Source organism: Lithobates pipiens, unplaced genomic scaffold (genome assembly GCF_037356315.1).
Source record: "Lithobates pipiens isolate NorthernLeopardFrog02 unplaced genomic scaffold, aLitPip1_a1.2 Scaffold_18, whole genome shotgun sequence".
Classification (NCBI taxonomy): Eukaryota; Metazoa; Chordata; class Amphibia; order Anura; family Ranidae; genus Lithobates; species Lithobates pipiens.
In genome coordinates, this window is record NW_027507758.1 from 352,057,818 (window position 1) to 352,080,779 (window position 22,962).

The 22,962-nt window shown below is 41.7% G+C and overlaps 1 protein-coding gene across 1 annotated transcript in view; it reads left to right on the forward strand.

Annotated features, from left to right (window-relative positions):
- The window catches only part of LOC143988153 (putative cation-transporting ATPase 13A4), a 171,517-nt gene that overhangs the window by 78,052 nt on the left and 70,503 nt on the right, over positions 1-22,962 (forward strand). Inside the window, exons 13-14 of the mRNA XM_077487482.1 lie at positions 11,590-11,651; positions 13,175-13,325. Of these exons, the coding sequence (XP_077343608.1) occupies positions 11,590-11,651; positions 13,175-13,325 (213 nt within the window). The remainder of the gene's footprint in view (positions 1-11,589; positions 11,652-13,174; positions 13,326-22,962) is intronic.

The window sequence follows — 22,962 nt, forward strand, 5'->3', positions numbered from 1 at the left end:
ATGTGCCCTTTAAAGCCGAACTTTGTCAAAACGGATTGCATATACTCCCAGTGTACCCTATCGAACGCCTTCTCTGCGTCAATAGATAACAGCAGAGAAGGCATTCGATTCACCCCTGCTGAATGTATCACATTTATGATTCTTCTTGTAGCATCAGAAGTTTGTCTCCCCCTCACAAATCCCATCTGGTCACGTTGAATGAGTGTAGGAATTATATTCATTAATCTGTTAGCCAATAGCTTGGCATATACTTTCACATCAGAATTCAGTAATGATATTGGTCTAAAATTGGTCGGAGTTGTAGGGTCTTTCCCTGGCTTAGGGAGTGTAACAATGTGAGCCTCAACATTTCATGGGGAAAGTAGGCAGTATCAGCGGCTTTGTGAAACACTTGTTGTAAATGTGGAGCTAGAAGGGATTGAAATGTTTTAAGATATTCCTTTGAGAATCCATCAGGTCTTGGCGATTTGCCGCTCGTAAGGCTGGTGATAGTTTGTTCAATTTCTTGGATTGAAATTGCAGTGTTTAGGTCATCTAGTTGTTGACCAGAAAGGGATGGTAGTTTTAGTTTTTGTAAAAATGATTGAATTTTGTCTGTGGATGGTTGTGATGTAGCGGGATCCGCTTTAAGATTATATAAATTGCTATAGTATTCAGCAAATTGGTTTGTAATGTCCTGGGGATTAACTACCTTATGTTGTGTAGTGAGGTTGTAAAGAAATGGTATTCTGGATTTTATGTGTGTGGCTTTCAGTCTATTTGCCAGGTATTTACCTGCCCTATTGGCATTGGCATAATGATTAAGTTGTAAGCGTCTTAAGTGTCTATCGTACTGTTGTGATAAATGCTTTTGCAACGTTTCTCTGAGGTTTGCAAGTTTACTAGCTAAGTTATGTGTGGGAGTCTGTTTGTTTAGGACATCTATGTCATGAATCTCCTTCAACAAATTATTTAATTTTTGTGTGTGTTTTCTTTTTTGTTGGGCCCCCAATTGGATAAGGACACCCCTCATATGTGCTTTGTGGGAATTCCACAGTACATAGGGATCATTCACTGAATGTTGGTTGTCGGCAAAATTTTTTTTAATAGGGTGTTATAATTTATCATTTGTATTGGGTTCCTGAAGCAATTGTACATTGCAGTGCCAGATGGGAGGTGAGGAGGAGACACCCCCCTCTGAAATAGACAAGGAAATTGCAGCGTGATCAGACCACGTTATATCAACTATCTTAGCAGTTTCTATTCGTTGCAATAGCCATTTATCCGTCAAAAATAAATCTATTCGTGAATAAGAGCAATGCCTATGTGAAAAGAATGTATAGTCCCTTTCGTTGGCGTGATGGCACCTCCACGCATCGAACAGTTCTTCTCTCTGCAAAAGGGGTTGAAGGGAGGGTGTCCCTCTAGAACGTTTGGTGGTGGTGTCCATGACCAGGTCAGGTACTGTATAAGTCCCCACATATAAGAAGGTTACCGTAATGCATAGAGGCTGTTTTTTTTGAGTACCATCTTGATAAAACGAAGTTGGTGAGAGTTGGGGGAGTACAGTGTTTTTAACATATATGGTTTGGAGTTGATATCGCCATTGACAATTATATATCTTCCACAGTCGTCCAGGAGAACCTTTTTGAGCTGAAAAGAGACAGAATTACTTATGGCCATGAGTACCCTTCCCGCTTTACGGTCGGGAGTACAAGCCGTAAAATATGAGGGAAGTTTTTGTTTGAACAGTAGGGTACTTTGTCTTTTTGAAAATGTGTCTCTTGGACGCAGAGTATGTCTGCCCTTTGATTTTTAGCCTCTTTCCACAGGGAAAATCTTTTGGCAGGGTGGTTTAACCCCTTGGCATTGATAGATAAACAGTTAATCACCATTGCTTATGTACTGGGTAGTAGGACATGGGCGCGTGATGCATGTACTCACTGTTCCTATGATAAGACTGTTAGCATCATACGAACGTGATGGTTGGAAGGTATAGGGCCAGGCTGTGTCGATGATATACATCTTTTGGGCTTCGACATCACTGTGTATATCAGTGATGTTCCAGGGACTCCGTCCGACCGCCTACGGGGGTCAGGAAGGAATTTTTGCCCCACTGGTACATTTGGCTGCTACTGCCAGGGTTTTTTTTCGCCTTCCTCTGGAACAATCAGGAGCAACCGTAGGTGAGCATACCCCTACCTCTGGCCTCCTTTCCATTTTTTCACTCTACCCTAGGACGACTACTCCAGTTCACAGCCAGACATATTTTCTGAGCAGGGACCTTCACCTCAATTAAAGGTAGCCGGAACAGCCAGCAACTGATTACAACAACTGCTTCCACATTCATATAGGCATCCCCTGATCAACTTGCACGCTAATAGCCTCAAGCACGGTGGCAAGTCTGATACCTAGCCCCTCCTCTACCCTAGGACGACTACGCCAGAGCACAGCCAGATGTATTTTCTGAGCATGAACCTTCACCTCAAGTAAAGGGAGCTGGAACAGCCAGCAACCGATTACGACAACTGCTTCCGCATTCATATAGGCATCCCCTGATCAACTTGCGCGCTAAGCCTCAAGCACGGCAGCAAGTCTGATACCTAGCCCCTCCTTTACCCTAGGATGACTACTCCAGAGCACAGCCAGACATATTTTCTGAGCAGGGACCTTCACCTCAAGTAAAGGTAGCTGGAACAGCCAGCCACCGATTACAACAACTGCTTCCGCATCCATATAGGCATCCCCTGGTCAACTTGCGCGCTAAGCCTCAAGCACGGTGGCAAGTCTGATACCTAGCCCCTCCTCGGAATCAATAACCCTGATCAGGATCAGCATCTTTAGGCCCATTGTATCATCAACCACATCCACAAACCATGTGCCACTTCAAATACTCAGCGGAAGTTCTGCACAGACTAAGGAACTTCAACACCACATTGCCTTCCTCCATACAAAAATTACTGCAAAGAGAACAGCTATTAAAAACTGGACAACAAGCAAATCCCAATAGATCTACTCAACCACTACAATTAAATTGCGCCTTGATTAACGCCAGGTCTGCAGTCAAACATAGACTGGAAGTACACGACTTCATCATCGAGAGCAATGTAGATTGCCTCTTCATCACCGAAAGCTGGTTAACCTCTGACTGCAACATCATCCTCCCCGAATTGGTGCCGGAACACTACAGGATCCTAACCGAACTCCGGATAGGGAAAAAAGGAGGAGGCCTAGCAGTGATCTTTAAAGCTCACCTGGATCTCACTAAATCATCATCACAGAACCCAGTGCCTTTTATGGAAACCCTGACGCTTCATCTTCAATCAACTCCCCATGACACCATTCATATTCTACTGTGCTACAGACCACCGGGACCAAAGTCCGATCTTCTTTCACCCCTCACGGAATCCTTCGCAATGCACACCCTAAAATTCAAAAATTTCCTGGCACTCGGAGATTTCAACCTTTGGGCAAACGAGCCCAAAGACCCCATCGCGACGGCCTGCATCAATCAACTAGAAGAACTGGGTCTCCAGCAACTGATAAAGAATCCCACGCATGGGTCAGGACACACCCTGGACCTCATTTTCAAACAGAACATTGACCTCAACATACTCGACAACGTAACCCTGCCATGGACGGATCATCACGCCATCAAATTCAAAATCGCTACCAACATCACCAACGCAAAACGGAATCCTGTAACAACGCACTGGACCAGATCGCATAAAAAACTGTACTCCGAATCCTTCAAAACCACTCTGTCCAAAAAGATATCTACAATAACCTTAAACCACTCTACGGAGGAAACACTCAACTCCCTGAACAGGGCACTACTGCAATCAGCAGACTCGGTAGCACCAAAACGCAGGGCTCTCATCAGGAAGAAAAATGCTGGATGGTTTAATAGCTCCCTCTACGTACTAAAGCAAGAACGCAGAAAAGCGGAAAGAACATGGAGAAGAAATCCCACCGAGGAAAACCACTTTAACTACAAAGGTATCACAGAGAATTATCGGAAATCAATCTTCAAAGCTAAAAAGGACCACTTCTCATACACAATCGCAACGGCCGCAAACCAACCACGGGAACTGTTTAATCTAGTCAATATATCAATGAATACAGTGTGCCTAGAACCCCCAGAAAGTGAATCCCAGGATTACTGTGACAAACTGTCGGATTTTTTCACCAATAAAGTCAAATCCATCAGGGAAACAATCTGTCAGAAGAAAACATCAGACTTCAGACAGCAAACACATAAAGAGGATGTCTGCACCAACACTTCGCAACCGCCAAGATTTTCACTATCCCCGATTACCGCAGACACTGCAAAAAACATCATTAATAAACTGCGTGATAGTACCTCACCTATTGACATCATCCCCACTAAACTACTGAAAGAATGTTCAGACATCGTGGCCCCAACCATAACCCACCTCATAAACCGATCATTCATCGAAGGGATTGTTCCCAGCGTCCTCAAACAAGGCATTGTCAAACCTCTACTCAAAAAACCAAACCTGGACCCTCAGGACCCAAACAACCGTAGGCCAATTGCAAGCCTCAATACCATTTCCAAGATCATGGAGAAAGCAGTAGTACATCAGCTACAACTCCACCTGGATACTAACAAACTCCTGGACCCGCTGCAATCAGGCTTCCGCCCGGGTCATGGAACAGAAACAGCACTCCTGAAGATCTGGGATGACGCCCTCGAAGCAGCAGATGACGGCGATCCGTGTCTCCTCGTACTGTTAGACCTAAGTGCAGAGTTTGATACAGTAGATCACAATACTCTACTCGTCCGCCTCACAGAAGTAGCCGGAGTCCAAGACATAGATCTCCAATGGTTCGCGTCCTTCCTAGGAAATCGGTCACAAACAGTGAAACTAGGAAAATACTTTTCCGAATCTCGGGCAGTCACCTGCGGACTCCCTCAAGGCTCTCCTTTGTCACCAGTTCTCTTTAACATTTACATCCGCCCACTGCTCCAAATCATCAGATGCTCTGATCTCTGCTTCCACTCGTACGCTGACGACACACAACTTTATTTAAGGATCAATGGAAAAAAAGATCACCAACAACAACTGGAAAATTGCCTCAAATCAATAGAGGACTGGATGACCACCAACTCCCTCCAACTGAACGAATCAAAAACAGAGCTGCTTATCTTACACCCAAATCATAAACCCGGAACAAAAACCCCCTGGTCTCCAATAACTGTCTTTGGGCAGGCTATCCTCCCAAAAACCAAAGCCAAGAGTCTCTGGGTTATTTTAGACGCACAAATGTCAATGGATGCGCAAATAGGAGCAGTAGTCAGTGGATCACACCATCTGCTGCGCATACTTCGCAGACTCATCCCTTTTATCCCAAAGAATGGTAGTTGGAACAATCATCAATTCGCGACTGGACTACGCAAACTCGCTTTACATAGGATTACCTCAATATCAACTTGCGCGATTACAACTTATCCAAAACACGGCGGCAAGGCTGATAACAGGGAAAAAACCCTGGGAATCCATCTCTCCTTCGCTGAGGAGCTTACATTGGCTAACTGTAAAAAATCGGATCACGTTCAAGACCCTTTGCCTCACCCACAAGAAGCCTCGCAATACCTTATGGAGAAAATAAATCATTACACACCAAACCACACTCTTCGATCAGCCAACAAAAACCTCCTCCTCGTGCCCAAAGCCTGGTATAAATCCAAGGGGGAGCAGAGATTCGCTGTCCAAGGGCCCCGGCTATGGAATGCTCTACCAATCGACATCCGTCTGGAAGAAAATCACCTGGCTTTTAGGAAAAAACTTAAGACCTTCCTCTTTTAGCAGATGATCAAGGCTCGCCAGAGCGCCTAGAGGCGATTCAGTTCGCATTGTGCGCTATACAAGTATTTCATTCATTCATTCATATCAAGTGGAAGAAAAAAAGAGCAAGTAACTGTAAAAATAGAACATAACAACACAAAAAACATTCAACAAGGTATGTGTAAGAAATGGATCCATAAACCGATCCGTGTGCAGAGTTAACTGCTATTTGTTACTGGGGGGGGGGGGGGGGGGTGGTAGAGGAGAACTAGAGAAATAGCTCCCATCCCCGGAGAATTAGAAATGCTTAGCTTTCATTATGTCTGGAGATTCCACCAGTGATTTTCTTGGGAGAGCGTTTACGAGTGACCACTTGCCATTACTCAGGTATGTGTTGTGGATTGCCTGGAGCGAGAGGAGGAAGGGTCTGGCAAGATATTCCACTTTCTCAAGGCCTCAATGCCATCTTCCAATTTAGATATCATGACCGTAACCCCATTGTGGGTGATAGCTAGAGTCGCTGGATATTTCCATTTGTGGGGAATGGCATGGTTTATCAATGCTTTAGTTTAGTAATGGTCGCAAGATTTCTGTGCCTTTGTAATGTGTGTCTGGATAAGTCCGGCAGCATTCGTATGTCATCATATTGTGGGGGTAATTTGTCCAGCTTACGGGACTCAAGCAGGAGTTTTTCCTTGACATGGTAGTAGTGAACCCTCAAGAGGACAATCCCGTGGGGTTTCATCAGGGAGAAAAACGAGGGCTTGGGAAGTCTATGTATTCTGTCCACTATTAGATCCTGAACAGTGAGCACCATTGTGGAGAACATAGTCTGGGCAAATTGCAGGAGTTGGGTAGATGGGATAGATTCAGGTATACCCCTTAGTTTGAGGTTATTTCTCCTGGATCGGTCCTCAAGGTCTGCGATTTTGTCTTTCAGCCATTGTATGTCATCCCCTTGAGCCTCATGAGCTTCTACCATAACGTTGTAAGAGGAGGCATATGTACCCATTTGCTGTTCCACTCTATCAACTCTGTTGCCCAGGGCCTGTACTGCTTTATGACAGTCATTGATTCCTTTTACCATGTCTGCCTGAAGGGATGCCCTTAGCATGTCTTTGAGAGTGGACTCTGATACAGGGGCATCCGTGGTAGGGAAATCACCAATGGGGTACCTCTCTTGTGTCCCTTGTGTGGCTGTGGAGAGTTGCGGCCTGCTTACCTCTATTGAAGCCTCAAGCTGGGATTGCGGCCTAGCGGGAGAAATCCTCCGTTGTTTAGCCTTCGCCGGGCTGCGCGTAGAAGGGCTTTGCGTGCCCGAGGAAGAGCCGCTGTGTAGGATGGCTGAATCGGAGGCTCCGTACGACGAGCGGCAATCGGTGGTTTGACGGCTGGCTGCTCCGTTCGCCCGATGCGCGCGTGCTTCGTCGCCATTTTGTTGAAGCCCGCCCGGGCCTGTGGTGAAGTAGGCATCCAGTTTGTGCGGTTGTTGAACCATCTTTTGTCACCGGCCCATCTCCGCTGGAAGCCCCCGTTAGAGAGCTTCCTGAGGGTGTCTTTTGTTGCCGTGGAGGACGCTGGTGGAATCGGATGGCGGCGAGCTCTCACGCTACACGTCCTGCATGGAGCTCGGTCACCAGGCCCCTCGGCCAACTCAGTATTAAACCCTATGGACTAAGACTGGGATGCCATTAACCACCTCAATACAGTGCCCTTACACCCCCCCTCCCCCCTCCAGCCCAGACCAATTTTCAGTTTTCAGTGCTCTTACAGTTTGCATGAAAATTACTCAGTCATGCAACACTGTACCCATATGAAACTTGAGTCCTTTTTTTCACACAAATAGAGCTTTCTTTTGGTGGTATTTAATCACTAGTGGGATTTTTATTTTTTGTGCTATAAATAAACAAAAGACTGTAAATTTTGGGGAAAAAAATGCTCATAAAATTTTGCTAATTAGTCATTTTTCTTCATAAATTTTGGCCAACATTTATACTGCTAAATATCTTTGGTAAAAATAATCCAGATTAGTGTATATTATTTGGTCTTTGTGAAAGTTATAGGGTCTACAAACTATGGTGCCAATCACTGAAAATTGATCACATCTGATCAGGCCTTCAGTACATCAGGTGTATCTCATTTCTCGAGACACATACAAGTCAGGAAAGTACAAATATCCCCCAAATGACCTCTTTTTAGAAAGTAGACATTTCAAGGTATTAAGTAAGTAGCATGGCTGAGTTTTTTATGTTGTCATTTTTTTCCCACAGTCCTTTGCAAAATGAAGATTTTTTTTTTTTATATTTATTTTTTTACAAAATTCTCATATTATCAGGTTATTTCTCACACACAGCATATGTATACAACAAATTACACCCCAAAATACATTCTGCTACTCTTCCTGAGTATGGTGATACCACATGTGTGAGACTTTTACACAGCCTGGCCACATACAAAGGCCCAACATTGAAATTGCCCTTTCAGGCGTTCTAGGAGCATAAATTACATATCTCATTTCTCAACCACCTATTCGATTTTTGAAGGTTCTGGAGCACCAGGACAATGGAATTGCCCACAAAATGACCCCAGTTTGGAAAGCAAACACCCCAACCTATAATCTATGAGGCAGAATGAGTCTTTTGAATGGTTCATTTTTCCAGAAGTTTTTGGAAAACGTGGAAAAAAAATGAAAACGCATTTTTTTACACAAAGTTGTTAATTTATAAAATATTTCCAACACACAGCATGTATATAGCAAAAAAGACACCACAAAACATATTCTGTTACTCTTCCTGAGTATGGCAATATCACATGTGTGAGGCTTTTACACAGCCTGGTCACATACAGAGGACCAACATTGAAGTAGTACCTTCAGGCGTTCAAGGAGCATAAATTACACATCACAATTTTGGAGGTCCTTGAGCACAAGCCCAGTGGAATTACCCACAAAATGACCTTATTTTGGAAAGCAAACACCCCAACGTATATACTATGAGGCATGGGCTGCAGATAGGTACTCGGGTGCTCTGATGGGCTGGAGACAGGTGCTCGGGTAACTTGATGAGCTGCAGACAGGTACTCGGGTACTCTGATGGGCTGGTGACAGGTACTTGGGTACTCTGATGGGCTGGTGACAGGTACTCGGTACTCATATGGACTGTGACAGGTACTCAGGTACTTGGGTACTCATATGGACTGTGACAGGTACTTGGGTACTCTGATGGACTGTGACAGGTACTCGGGTACTGTGATGGATTGTGACAGGTACTCGGGTACTCTGATGGATTGGGATAGGTACTTGGGTACTCTGATGGATTGTGACAGGTACTCGGGTACTCTGATGGACTGTGACAGGTACTTGGGTACTCTGATGGATTGTGACAGGTACTTGGGTACTCTGATGGATTGTGACAGGTACTTGGGTACTCTGATGGCTTGTGACAGGTACTTTGATGGGTGGTGACAGGCCCTCTTTATTGGGGGGGGCAATCAGTGTGTGTTGGTGTACACTGTAGGCAGTAACGAGATGTTACTGCAATCTCCTCCTCACACACAATCGGTGTGAGAGGAGGAGAACCTGGTAACATCTCGTTACAGCGGTTTGTTGACATTTAGTAATCTGCTGTGAAAGCAACACAGCCGATCATGTGGTAAACAGCCACCAGCCAATGGCTGTTTACCACCGTTGGTGACAAGCAGTGTTCCCAGGAACACGCCGCCACCGACGTGCACGTGCAGCGTGCTCCTGATCATGATCATGCGCATGCGTAGCGCAAAGTGGGGCGGTACCACCTGTGATCAGCCGTGACTTCACCACAGCCAATCACGTGGTAAACTGCCATGCTCAATGGCTGTTCACCCCCCTTGGTGGCGGCATGTAATGGAAAGGATTGCACACATTCCCTGTTTAAATGGGAGGACGTCATATGATGCCCTCCCAGAAGAAGAGCCATGCCGCCTGGCCATCATATGACAGCCGGCAGGCGGCAAGCGGTTAAAGTTCACATGTGTGTAAAAGCAGGCGTCCCAATACCTTTGGTAATATAGTGTATGTTTATTCACAAGTCTGATGCACACTGTTCCACCTGATCCTGCAAGCCTTAATGTGTTTTACTCCATGTAGAGCTTATTCTTATGCTGTGTACACACGATCGGCAGACCGGAATCCGTGGGACAATTCGATCGTGTGTGAGCTCCAGCAGACTTTTTTTTCCCAAAACTCAGACGAACCAAGAAATAAAACATGTTTCAAATCTTTCCGATGGACTCGATTTGTCCGTTCGAAAAATCAGTTTGTCTGTATGCTAGTCCGACGGACGAAAACCGACGCTAGGGCAGCTATTGGCTACTGGCTATGAACTTATTCTAGTCCTGTCGTACGTCATCACATTTGAATCCATCAGACTTTGGTGTGCTTGTGTGTGTCCAAGTCCCTTCATTCGGAAAGTCCGTCGGAACTCCGTTAAAGGCCGTCAGGAAGACCGCCTGACCTATTCCGTCGAAAAGTCCAGTCGTGTGTACGTGGCATTAGAGTAAGGATCATGGGATGAAAGAGACCTTAAATGAGGGCTTAAGAACATACCCATGTAACTTCTGAAACGTTTAGAAAGTACTGACCAGCTGGAAGGGAGGCTCCCTTAACATGTCATGGATGTACAGCAGCACATGCCAGACATGATGCATAGCTTGTATCTGATAGAAACTTGTTGTTACAAGACTCTTTAATATGTTGCAAATCTCTTTGTTATATTTCAAAAGAGATACAAAATGTTATTCATACATAATCACTTATTAGCTAGAACAGGTCAATTAACCACTAACTACTCCAAAACACTGTACAATACTGGCTTTGAAATGGCAATGATAATCTTGATTTTGGGTTTATTTTATTGACAATCTTCATCTGTATAGTTGTGCATTTATGCATGCAAATACTCTGCACTATCCGCAACAGTTCTTATAATTTCCACTCTGAAAATATGGAATATTCACCCCATCTAAAATCATTATTATTATTAGAAAATTATACAAAAGTCAACACTATTAATAAAAATATCCAGTGTACAACCCAATACCACAATACCAGGACAGAATGGAAAATCTCATATTATCTTATTGCACAATATATTCTCTTTCTATTTTATTTGTTTTAATGTTTATCTTTGTATCAAATGACATGATAATAATATGGGGGGGGGGGGGGGGGTTGGAGGAAGAGTACTGGTGTACATTAACTGAAATCATGCCCATGATGTTACTTTATCATGGCATTTCCATGCTGCTCATAAAAGATACAGATAATGATAATGCTGGGAACACTTTTGCTTCCAAAGTTGGCTCAGTGACTGGCTTTATCTTGCAAACTAAATCTAAAATTGGTGTTACCATTAAGGTGGGATGTTGTCCAAGAAAAAAATGTCTTCACGTAGGACAGAGCAATATCAAGCCTTGTCACACTGCAGTGAAGTGGCAAGCTGGATAGTACATCTGCTGTGTGGGGAAAGTGTATTCTTTCCAATGTAGTGTCACATATACAAAATCCAAAAAAGGTCCAAATGTAGTGTAATATTAAGAGGAAGTTTTGATATTACTATAAGAACCTGATATGCAAACAAGACCAGCAGAATAACTCTGTCTCCTATTTGGATTCCTTTGATTTAGGTTCATGGGACAAGGTTTCAATGCTTCAATACATTTTTCATGATAATGTTGATCAATATTTTTGGTGTACACACACACACACACACAATGTTTTCTATGTGAATATGAATTATTATTTATATTTGCATTTTATTTCTAGACTGGAACTTTAACAGAAGATGGCCTTGATTTAATGGGAGTAATACCATCTAAAAATGCATGGTATGTCTGTCTACTAAAATTATTTTCCTTTATAAGTGTTGCCTTATGAGTTTATGTGAAATCTCCATTAATAGCTGTAAAATATTGTAATTAGGAATATATATAATTTAGCTTGTATCTATGCAGGCCTGAAGTTAGAATTGAGAAGACCAGACAAGATGGGGCCCAGGCTTTTGTGAACAAACAATGGGATTCAAATCTCATTGTTGTACACAAACTCACTTCAAAGGATCCCATGCTGGGATATGCAATAAAGGGAGGCCCATACTTAAAGGGGTTGTAAAGGTAAACATTTTTTCACCTTAATGCATTCTATGCATTAAAGCAGGAGTCCGACCGGGACTCCACGTTTTTTTTTTTTTAAAAGCCAGCAGCTACAAATACTGCAGCTGCTGACTTTTAAAATAGTGACACTTACCTGTCCAGCGCGCCCGCGATGTCGGCACCCGAAGCCGATTTCTCGATCGTCTCTCGGGTGCTGCCGCCGCCATCTGGGGTATGGGAATCAGGAAGTTGAGCCTTTCGGCTTCATTTCCCGGTTCCCTACTGCGCATGCGCGAGTCGCGCTGCGCAATAAGGACGGTCCCCACTGCCTCTGGGATCTGTGTGTTTCCCAGCAGGCAGCGGGGGACTTTCGGAAAGGGGCGTAATCTACGCCCCTTTCCGCAGAGAGCTATCCCGGAAGTGGGTGCAGATACCTGTACTGTACAGGTACCCGCACCCCCCTCCCCCCTGAAAGGTGCCAATTGTGGCGCCGGAGGGGGGGGAGGGTTCCGATGAGCGGAAGGTCCACTTTAGGGTGGACCTCCGCTTTAAGATGAAAAAACATCCGACAATGCCAGCCCCCCTGTTTTACTTACCTGATCCCTCGAAAGTCCCGCACTCACCCCCAACATCCTCTTTGCCGCTCAGTTTTACCGTTGATTGGTTACAGTGGATAGATTGAAAGCAGAGCAGCCATTGGCTCGCACTGCTGTCAATCACATCCAATGACATGGCGCGCCGGGGGCGGGGCCGAGTGACACATTGAGCGGCTATGGGAGCGCGCCCGCAAGCACTCCTCACCATGCGAGGGGGCTCGCATGAATGTGAGAAGTTATTGCGGGGGGGGGGGAGCCGAGATAGCCACTGAGGGACCCCAGAAGACCAGGTTCGGGACCACTCTGTGCAAAACGAGCTGCACAGTGGAGGTAAGTATAACATGTTTGTTATTTTATAATTTAAAAAAAATTACCCTCACAACCTCTTTCATTTCCCGGGAAAATTCAAGTAAATTTCTGGCTCACAAGGATTTGCATTAAAGGGGGCTGACTTAGGCAAAGTATATGGAAGCTAACCAATCAGAAGTCACGCTATGCTGGGCAATGAGGCAATGAGGCATCTGCCTGTATTGATATACACAGACTAGCTGGGAGGAAACACTCTCTTTTGGGGAGACCAGCCATCAGGATGGAACCTTGGTAAGAAAGGGTAATTATCTTCCTTCTTAAATAGATTTGATTTATTTCACTTTTCATCTTAAGCTTTCAGGAAATGTTAACTCATGAACAGATTAACGATCTCTCTGGGGGGCCACTATTTACTGCAATGACAAGCTGTCATTCTCTGATCATGGTGGATGGAAAATTACAAGGCGATCCATTAGATGTGAAGATGTTTGAAGCCACTGCCTGGGTAATAGTTTCACATTCCTTTTTTTATGATTGCTCTAATATTGAGGCACAAATGTACTACTACAAATAAAAAATAAAAAATCAACCAGCGCTAAACACAATAAAATAAGTGAAAAAGTGAAAAAATGCAGCTAGAATACTATAGGTCAAAATACCAAATCCCACATTACAAAGTAAAAAGTAACAGTACAGCGCAAATAAATAATAAAATATTAATATAAAAAGTCCTTAAAATGAAAAATAGATGAATAATAGATGCAGTGATCAAGAAGAATCCGCTTGTGCAGTGTGTCTTCAATCAGTATAACAAGTGACGATGTGATCCCTTCACCATTGAACAAGTTGGACTCTCACCTCAACTAATGGACCCCTGATATATCAGACAGGTCAAAAACACATGTTCCCATCAAGGGTAGATCATAAGATTTCAGCAGACCAAACGGAAGTACTCCAAGGAAAGATCCTCCTCCGTGTCAACAGATCAATATGATTTTATGTATAAATATAAAGAACAAGCAAATCTAGTGCTCTCTGTTGATACAAATTTATTTTAAAAGCAAGTAAAGAGAAATTACACTCACATTTGTAAGCACTGATCTCCAGTGCCGAGTGCTAAGCAAAGAAACGAATACCATGCGTGGATCAGTGTATTAGCCTGCGGATGACGTCACGGCGTGGGTCACGTGGTCCGTACGCGTTGCGTCCCAAAGAGTAGGCGGGACTTCATCAGCGGTGACGGCGTGACATCGAACGGCCGCTTTTAAGCCAATACACTAATATTAAGCCAATGAGAAGCAGAGTTATGCGCAAGACAAGTACCAAGGGAGGCACGTATCAAACATGACACCGGAACACAAATCTGCGCACAATAACAATATAAGGGAGAGAGGAAAGATATATTTAAAAACAATGCAGGTGAAAAACAAAAATCAAAACCAGAGGTAAGCGCAAATCTTGCCTACTGGATGGCAATATGCAGCAATCCTCTAGTTATTCCCACATAAACTATGTAAAAAACAAGAAAGTATTATTGCCAAAAAAGCAATGCAATATTATAGCACTGAGATGAGGTCACACATGTGTGTATCTCCTAATCAGTCCAACATTACTGGCAATAAGACACATAAAATGTAAAACCACATAGCCGCTGAAATCATCAGCAAGCTACACTGATCCACGCATGGGTTAATGAAAAATAAATATAAAAATGGAAAAATAATAATCATAAGAAAATATAAAACAATAATATAAAAATATATATATACAAAATATATATAAAGAAGTAAGAATAAAAAATACTAATCAAAAATGACTTAACTAACAATACAAATAAAATTAGAATTAAAAAAGAAGAATTATTATCTGTCCGAAATGAAGCAATTTAAATCAAAATCCACGTTCAAGCCTCTCGGGGCGAGAACCCTTGTTTCATGGATCCAATAAGACTCACGTTTACTTAGTTGGCGTAGGAAGTTACCTCCACGCCAATGTTTGGTTACCTTCTCAATCCCCCAAAAGCTCAAACTTCTAGGGTTCTGAGAATGTACCAATTTAAAGTGGCGAGACACATTATGAGTCTTGAGACCCTTTTTAATATTATTCACATGTTCGCCCAACCTCACATGTAGGGGTCTAGACGTTCTACCGATATATTGGAGACCGCATCCACATTGTAACATGTATACCACCCCTGCAGTAGAACAGGTGATAAGTTTATCAATCTTATATTCCCTGTTATTACTGGTGGCAATAAAAGATTTTCTCCTTTTTATATTACATCTGGAATGTCTGCATGCCGTACACCTACCGCACGCGTAAATGCCAGATAAAAAAGAGAAAAGTTTACTTTCAGTGTGCACAGGAGGATCGATAACACTAGGTGCTATCTGGTCACGTAATGAGGGAGCCTTCTTGTATATGAAAGAGGGCCGTGCAGGCAGGAGAGGTCCCAACACACGATCCTGTTTCAATATGAACCAGTTTTTGGCAACCACTTTTTCAAATTTCTTGTGCTGTACATTATAATCCAGAACCATTCTGAAGTTAACCCCTTCTACTTTTGATTCTTTTACTTTATATCCAACTAAGAGAGATCTATCCATCTGTTGGACCAAAGCCATTTCATGATCAAGGGCAGATCTATCATATCCTTTTTCTTGAAATTTAGAGGATAAGGTTTGGGCCTGAAGCATAAAATCATCCACACGAGAACAATTCCGCCTCAGTCTTACATACTGTCCTCTGGGGATATTGCATAACCAAGACTTATGGTGGCAGCTCCCCAGAGGAATGTATGAATTCCGATCAGTTGGCTTGAAATGATTTTTTAATACTAGCCCATCATTCGCTTTAGTGATCTCCAGGTCCAAGAACACCATCCGCTCTTGGCTGATGTTCCAGGATAACTGGATATTTTTATCATTTGCGTTCATGGTGCAGATAAATTTATCCAAACCAACCCGATCACCATCCCATATAAAGATCAGGTCATCAATGAAAAACAACATCCTCCTCCCAGTGGGCCATAAATAAATTGGCCACACTGGGAGCAAACCTAGCCCCCATGGCAACCCCCCTTATTTGTAAATAAAACTGATGGTTAAACCAAAAATAATTCCTAGACAAACAAAAATCCAAACATTTGAGAATAAACTTTTTATGGCACTCAGACAGATCGGAATAAGTGGACATAGCCCACTGAACTGAAATCCGCGCATCATTGTGTCCTATAATAGTGTACAGGGAACCAACGTCAGCGGTTACAAGAAAGCAAGAGGCCGTACTCTCTAATGATTCAAGAATTTGAATAATGTGTTTAGTGTCTTTAAGGAATGCCTTAGTTTTCAACACCAGGGGTTGTAAGAAAGTATCAATGTACTGACCCACTCTCGAGGAGATGGAGTCAATACCGTTGACAATAGGCCTGCCAGGGGGATTAACACAATCCTTATGTATTTTTGGCAGGCTATATATAATGGGGGTTCTGCAGAATAATGGATCAAGATATAATCCCTCCTTTTTATTAAGAATGTTCTTATTTTTCCCTTCTTCTATTAGCCAATGCAATTCATCCTTGTACTGCAACATAGGGTCTTTATTCAAAATTTGGTATGTGTCAGTATCACTGACAAGTCTATTCATTTCGGACAAATAATATATTTTATTTAAAATAACCAACCCGCCCCCTTTATCTGCGGGGCGTATGATAATGTCATCCCTGCTCCTAAGGGATTCCACTCCCAATTTGATATACTGGGGGTCCTTCACTTTACGTACTTTAAGAGTGTCTAGATCATTTATTACAACATTTTTGAAAACCTCCAGAAACTTGTTGTCAGTGTTTAAAGGGTTAAACGTAGATTTGTTACGGAGATTGGAATGTTGATTTTCAAATGTTTTCACTTGTTTAACCTGGTTGGATAAAAAATATTTCTTCATATTCAAATTCCTAATAAACTTTTGAATATTAACATAGGTATGGAATTTATTTAAATTCCTAACCGGAGCAAATTTTAAACCCCTATCCAAAACTTTTAACTCATTATCACTTAATGGGCATCCACTTAAATTATAGATACCTGCTCCTACTGGGGTTTTTGTTTTTGTTTTTTGAACTCTCCTGCCCCCTCTCCTTCCTCTCTCTCTTTTCTTTTTTGAACCTGACTGCCCGACCGGGGGGTTCCGTAGGGTTGCTGTCTCCACCACTCCTGATGGATTGGTGGATGTACAAATGGTGGATTGATGGATTGGTGGACAGGAGGTTGCACATAAGGGCCCCTCCCGGGTCCACTCTGTGCACCCGAAAAGTCCCCTCCCTCTCCAGCTCCTCCATACTGTAATGGTGCAAACCTATTAGACACAGGTAAGGAGTACCTAGGTTGACCACCATAAGGAGCCCTCTGATGGGAACCATAATCATACTGGTATCCACCCTGTCTACTTGGGGAATGATAACCATAATAGTACTGGGATTCATTACCAGGAAATTCCCTAGAATCCAAATTCCTATCATGATTACCTCTACCTCTTTTTCTTCCATAGTTATTACGGGGTCCCTTACTATGTGTGCCACCCCTAGGGACACCACTCCTATTATTGATGGGCCCAGATACAGGATACTCCAAGATAGGGGTGCCTTGGGAACCAGGAGGGGGTACGGGGGCTGTAACATCAACCTCAATAGGGACATTATGGGAGATATCTCCCTCAGTTTGGTTCATTTTCTGCCATTTAAAGACATTCCCCCCATTGAAGTCATCAGAATCTCTCATGAATTTTTTCTTTTTCTTATTTTGGACCTCAAGGTCCCACTTTGCAATCTTATCCTTTAATTCGACAGAGAGTCTAGTGAAGTCAGGAGTGTCCTTAAATGATTCAATGGAATTCCTAATGTCATTAATCTGGGTTTCCAAAATAATCATTTTCCTTTGCTTTCGTTTCAACAAAAATTCCATTAATTCCAAACCCTTATCCAGGAAAAAACCTTCCCATTCCAACATGGAATCTCTATCAAGGAGTCCATCGCTAGGGGGAACATCCCATCTTAAACGACTTGGTATTAATCTGGCTGAAATATATTGCTGAAAAGAAACAATATCCCACCAAGCTTTAACCTTTTTCTCAAAAACATGACCAAGCTTTCTAAAGGCCAAAACTACATCTGGGGTTTGTTCAAAAATAGGGGTACGTGAGAAAATATCACTCAGTTGAACCTCCCTTTTTTCCAAATATTGGAATACATCCATGTTAGCTGCTGAAATTGTAGTAAATTGGTGCAAAAATATAAAATAAAAAATCAACCAGCGCTAAACACAATAAAATAAGTGAAAAAAGTGAAAAAATGCAGCTAGAATACTATAGGTCAAAATACCAAATCCCACATTACAAAGTAAAAAGTAACAGTACAGCGCAAATAAATAATAAAATATTAATATAAAAAGTCCATAAAATGAAAAATAGATGAATAATAGATGCAGTGATCAAGAAGAATCCGCTTGTGCAGTGTGTCTTCAATCAGTATAACAAGTGACGATGTGATCCCTTCACCATTGAACAAGTTGGACTCTCACCTCAACTAATGGACCCCTGATATATCAGACAGGTCAAAAACACATGTTCCCATCAAGGGTAGATCATAAGATTTCAGCAGACCAAACGGAAGTACTCCAAGGAAAGATCCTCCTCCGTGTCATCAGATCAATATGATTTCATGTATAAATATAAAGAACAAGCAAATCTAGTGCTCTCCGTTGATACAAATTTATTTTAAAAGCAAGTAAAGAGAAATTACACTCACATTTGTAAGCACTGATCTCCAGTGCCGAGTGCTAAGCAAAGAAACGAATACCATGCGTGGATCAGTGTATTAGCCTGCGGATGACGTCATGGCGCGGGTCACGTGGTCCGTACGCGTTGCGTCCCAAAGAGTAGGCGGGACTTCATCAGCGGTGACAGCGTGACGTCGAACGGCCGCTTTTAAGCCAATACACTGATATTAAGCCAATGAGAAGCAGAGTTATGCGCAAGACAAGTACCAAGGGAGGCACGTATCAAACGTGACACCGGAACACAAATCTGCGCACAATAACAATATAAGGGAGAGAGGAAAGATATATTTAAAAACAATGCAGGTGAAAAACAAAAATCAAAACCAGAGGTAAGCGCACATCTTGCCTACTGGATGGCAATATGCAGCAATCCTCTAGTTATTCCCACATAAACTATGTAAAAAACAAGAAAGTATTATTGCCAAAAAAGCAATGCAATATTATAGCACTGAGATGAGGTCACACATGTGTGTATCTCCTAATCAGTCCAACATTACTGGCAATAAGACACATAAAATGTAAAACCACATAGCCGCTGATATCATCAGCAAGCTACACTGATCCACGCATGGGTTAATGAAAAATAAATATAAAAATGGAAAAATAATAATCATAAGAAAATATAAAACAATAATATAAAAAAAGATATATACAATATATATATAAAGAAGTAAGAATAAAAAATACTAATCAAAAATTACTTAACTAACAATACAAATAAAATTAGAATTAAAAAAGAAGAATTATTATCTGTCCGAAATGAAGCAATTTAAATCAAAATCCACGTTCAAGCCTCTCTTACTTCTTTATATATATATTGTATATATATATTTTTATATTATTGTTTTATATTTTCTTATGATTATTATTTTTCCATTTTTATATTTATTTTTCATTAACCCATGCGTGGATCAGTGTAGCTTGCTGATGATATCAGCGGCTATGTGGTTTTACATTTTATGTGTCTTATTGCCAGTAATGTTGGACTGATTAGGAGATACACACATGTGTGACCTCATCTCAGTGCTATAATATTGCATTGCTTTTTTGGCAATAATACTTTCTTGTTTTTTACATAGTTTATGTGGGAATAACTAGAGGATTGCTGCATATTGCCATCCAGTAGGCAAGATTTGCGCTTACCTCTGGTTTTGATTTTTGTTTTTCACCTGCATTGTTTTTAAATATATCTTTCCTCTCTCCCTTATATTGTTATTGTGCGCAGATTTGTGTTCCGGTGTCACGTTTCATACGTGCCTCCCCTGGTACTTGTCTTGCGCATAACTCTGCTTCTCATTGGCTTAATATCAGTGTATTGGCTTAAAAGCGGCCGTTCGACGTCACGCCGTCACCGCTGATGAAGTCCCGCCTACTCTTTGGGACGCAACGCGTACGGACCACGTGACCCGCGCCGTGACGTCATCCGCAGGCTAATACACTGAGCCACGCATGGTATTCGTTTCTTTGCTTAGCACTCGGCACTGGAGATCAGTGCTTACAAATGTGAGTGTAATTTCTCTTTACTTGCTTTTCAAATAAATTTGTATCAACGGAGAGCACTAGATTTGCTTGTTCTTTATATTTATACATGAAATCATATTGATCTGATGACACGGAGGAGGATCTTTCCTTGGAGTACTTCCGTTTGGTCTGCTGAAATCTTATGATCTACCCTTGATGGGAACATGTGTTTTTGACCTGTCTGATATATCAGGGGTCCATTAGTTGAGGTGAGAGTCCAACTTGTTCAATGGTGAAGGGATCACATCGTCACTTGTTATACTGATTGAAGACACACTGCACAAGCGGATTCTTCTTGATCACTGCATCTATTATTCATCTATTTTTCATTTTATGGACTTTTTATATTAATATTTTATTATTTATTTGCGCTGTACTGTTACTTTTTACTACTACAAATATGGTTCCTAGCTCTTCTAAATAAAAAAAATAAAAAAATGTTAACTGTTAGCAGAGATAGCAGCAGTGTTAATTAACTATTTAGTGTTCACACACTTTTAGTCGACTAAATCAGAACTAAAAACAATTCAGATGACTAAAATACCATTGAAACTAAAATGGAATTTTAGTCAAGAGACTGACTAAAACAAAATCAAACTGTGACGTCATAATTAATACAGCACTACCACATAAGAATAAGTAGAAGACATTGACTAAGCTGCTGAAAGGAAGAAAAAAAATAAGAAAGCTTTTCTTATTTTTTTTCCTTAATATTTTATATTGGTAATATATTTAGGTAATATGTGCAGATTACATTTTTTTTTTATATTTTAAAGTTGTACTTCTGTATGTCAAAAAGCAGTATTTTTGTATGTTTATGAAACTTGGTTTTATTTATAAAGACGTTATATATCCCAACGGCTAAATCTGACTGTAGTGCATGTTCAAACTTCAATACCATAAATAATAATATGTGTGACAGACAGGCCCCTGTCAGTTATCAATAGAGTGTATCTGGCACATAGAATTTTGAGGTTCATAAGGTAAATGGGTGACAGTGAGGGGTCTGTAACACAGCGCAAGGCGTTAAGCACTGGCCACTCCTTGCTTTCCACCTAGGGTATAACTCGTCTTCCCTGGGTTAATTAGAGTTCGTGCTGAGAAAGAAAATAAGCAGGCTGTGAGGGAACATGTCTGCAGGACTGGAGAAGACCCAGTGAGGTCTATTTACTAGCCAGGAGGCTTAAAACTGTTTTGCTGGACTTTTTGTTTTTGAACTGTGTTTCCTAACCCTGCATGGGAATTCTTTTGTTTGCTGACCAATAAACAGGCACAGTAAGCCCTTTAACCTTACATGCGGCTTGGATTACCTCTCTGAGAACTCTCCACTTAAAGCTGAACCACACACATGCTATTGGGTTTTTACTCCGGGAGTATAGAGTATATAATGAGGATTACAATTTATCTAAACCCATTTGATTTTAGTTGACTAAAATGGACTTGAGATTTTAGTTGACTAAAAGACAACTAAAACTCAAACAATGTAGATGACTAAAATATGACTAAACTAAAATGGCATTTTAGTCAAAAGACTATGACTAAAACTAAATCGAAATGTGATGCCAATATTAACACTAGCTAGCACAAAAGAAGATTGTTGGGTGGTCTCCAGGCACCACATTTACAACGTATGAATAAAGAAAGGAGGATTTACATATAATCAAAGGGCACTTTTAAAGTGCCATGTACAAAAAATAAGAAAATCACATTTTTTGTACACGGCACTTTAAAAGTTACATTTTTTCAGATAAAAAACATCAATGACAATTTTTAAGATGGTGATGGTCACAGATGCATTTTTTTCAACAGTAGGTTTAAATGACCTTTGGTAAGCCTGCAGTTCACGTTACACATAGGACCAGATGGTAAATGATTTCACAATAGGCTTAATCAAGAAGATATAATAAGTGAAAAAGATGTGTTGCTTCCACCAACCTGGAAGCCTAGAAGATGCCACCAATTGTAAGCCTAAGAAAGCCACCAATAAAACCCAACTGTTGGAATCAGTGGACATGGAGGCCTGTGGAGGCACAGTTTTCTTTTGGCACCAGATTATCTATATATCTCCCCAGATGTTCACCTTTAATAGAAAGTTGATGCATCTAGTGTTTTATACTCCTGTAGTCCCCCAGTAATCTCATGAGCTTTATTGGCAAATTCTTGAGTTTATGATTGTGACATCTTCTATAGACATGTGCATTAGTTTTCGTCCAAATGCATTTTCGTCCGAATTTCAGGTATTTTCTTTATCGTTTTAACAAACGATAACGAAAGTGCAGAATCTGAAAAACGAAAGATCCGACATAAACAAATGCTTTATTTTCATTTTCGTTGTGACAACAGTTCGATATAGATAGGAGATTCGACATGACGCTGACAATAACAATCTGTGTCTATCAAACCGGTGGTCGAATGTGCCTAACCTTAAAGCGGTTCTGCACACATTTTTCTCTCTTATTGCTATTTGTTTTCTGCACCTCCAAATACTTCTCAATGCCCCTTTATTTAAAAAAAAAATTTTCCTACCTCTCCTTCTCTGCAATTTTCTTTTTCTTCCCCTGCGGATATGGGCGGGGTTTCTGCGGGGATCAGCATAATTTCCGCTGATCTCCACACTGTCTCCTGGGATCTTGTCTAACTAATCCCAGGAGTCATTGCGCCTATCAGTAGCGAAATCTCGCGAGATTTCAGCGACGTGACGTCATCACGCCGCCCGTTGTCCTGACAACATTGAAAATTAGACAGCTCTTAGCTGTAGCCACTGAGCGTGCGCGGGAACCAGCAAGGAAT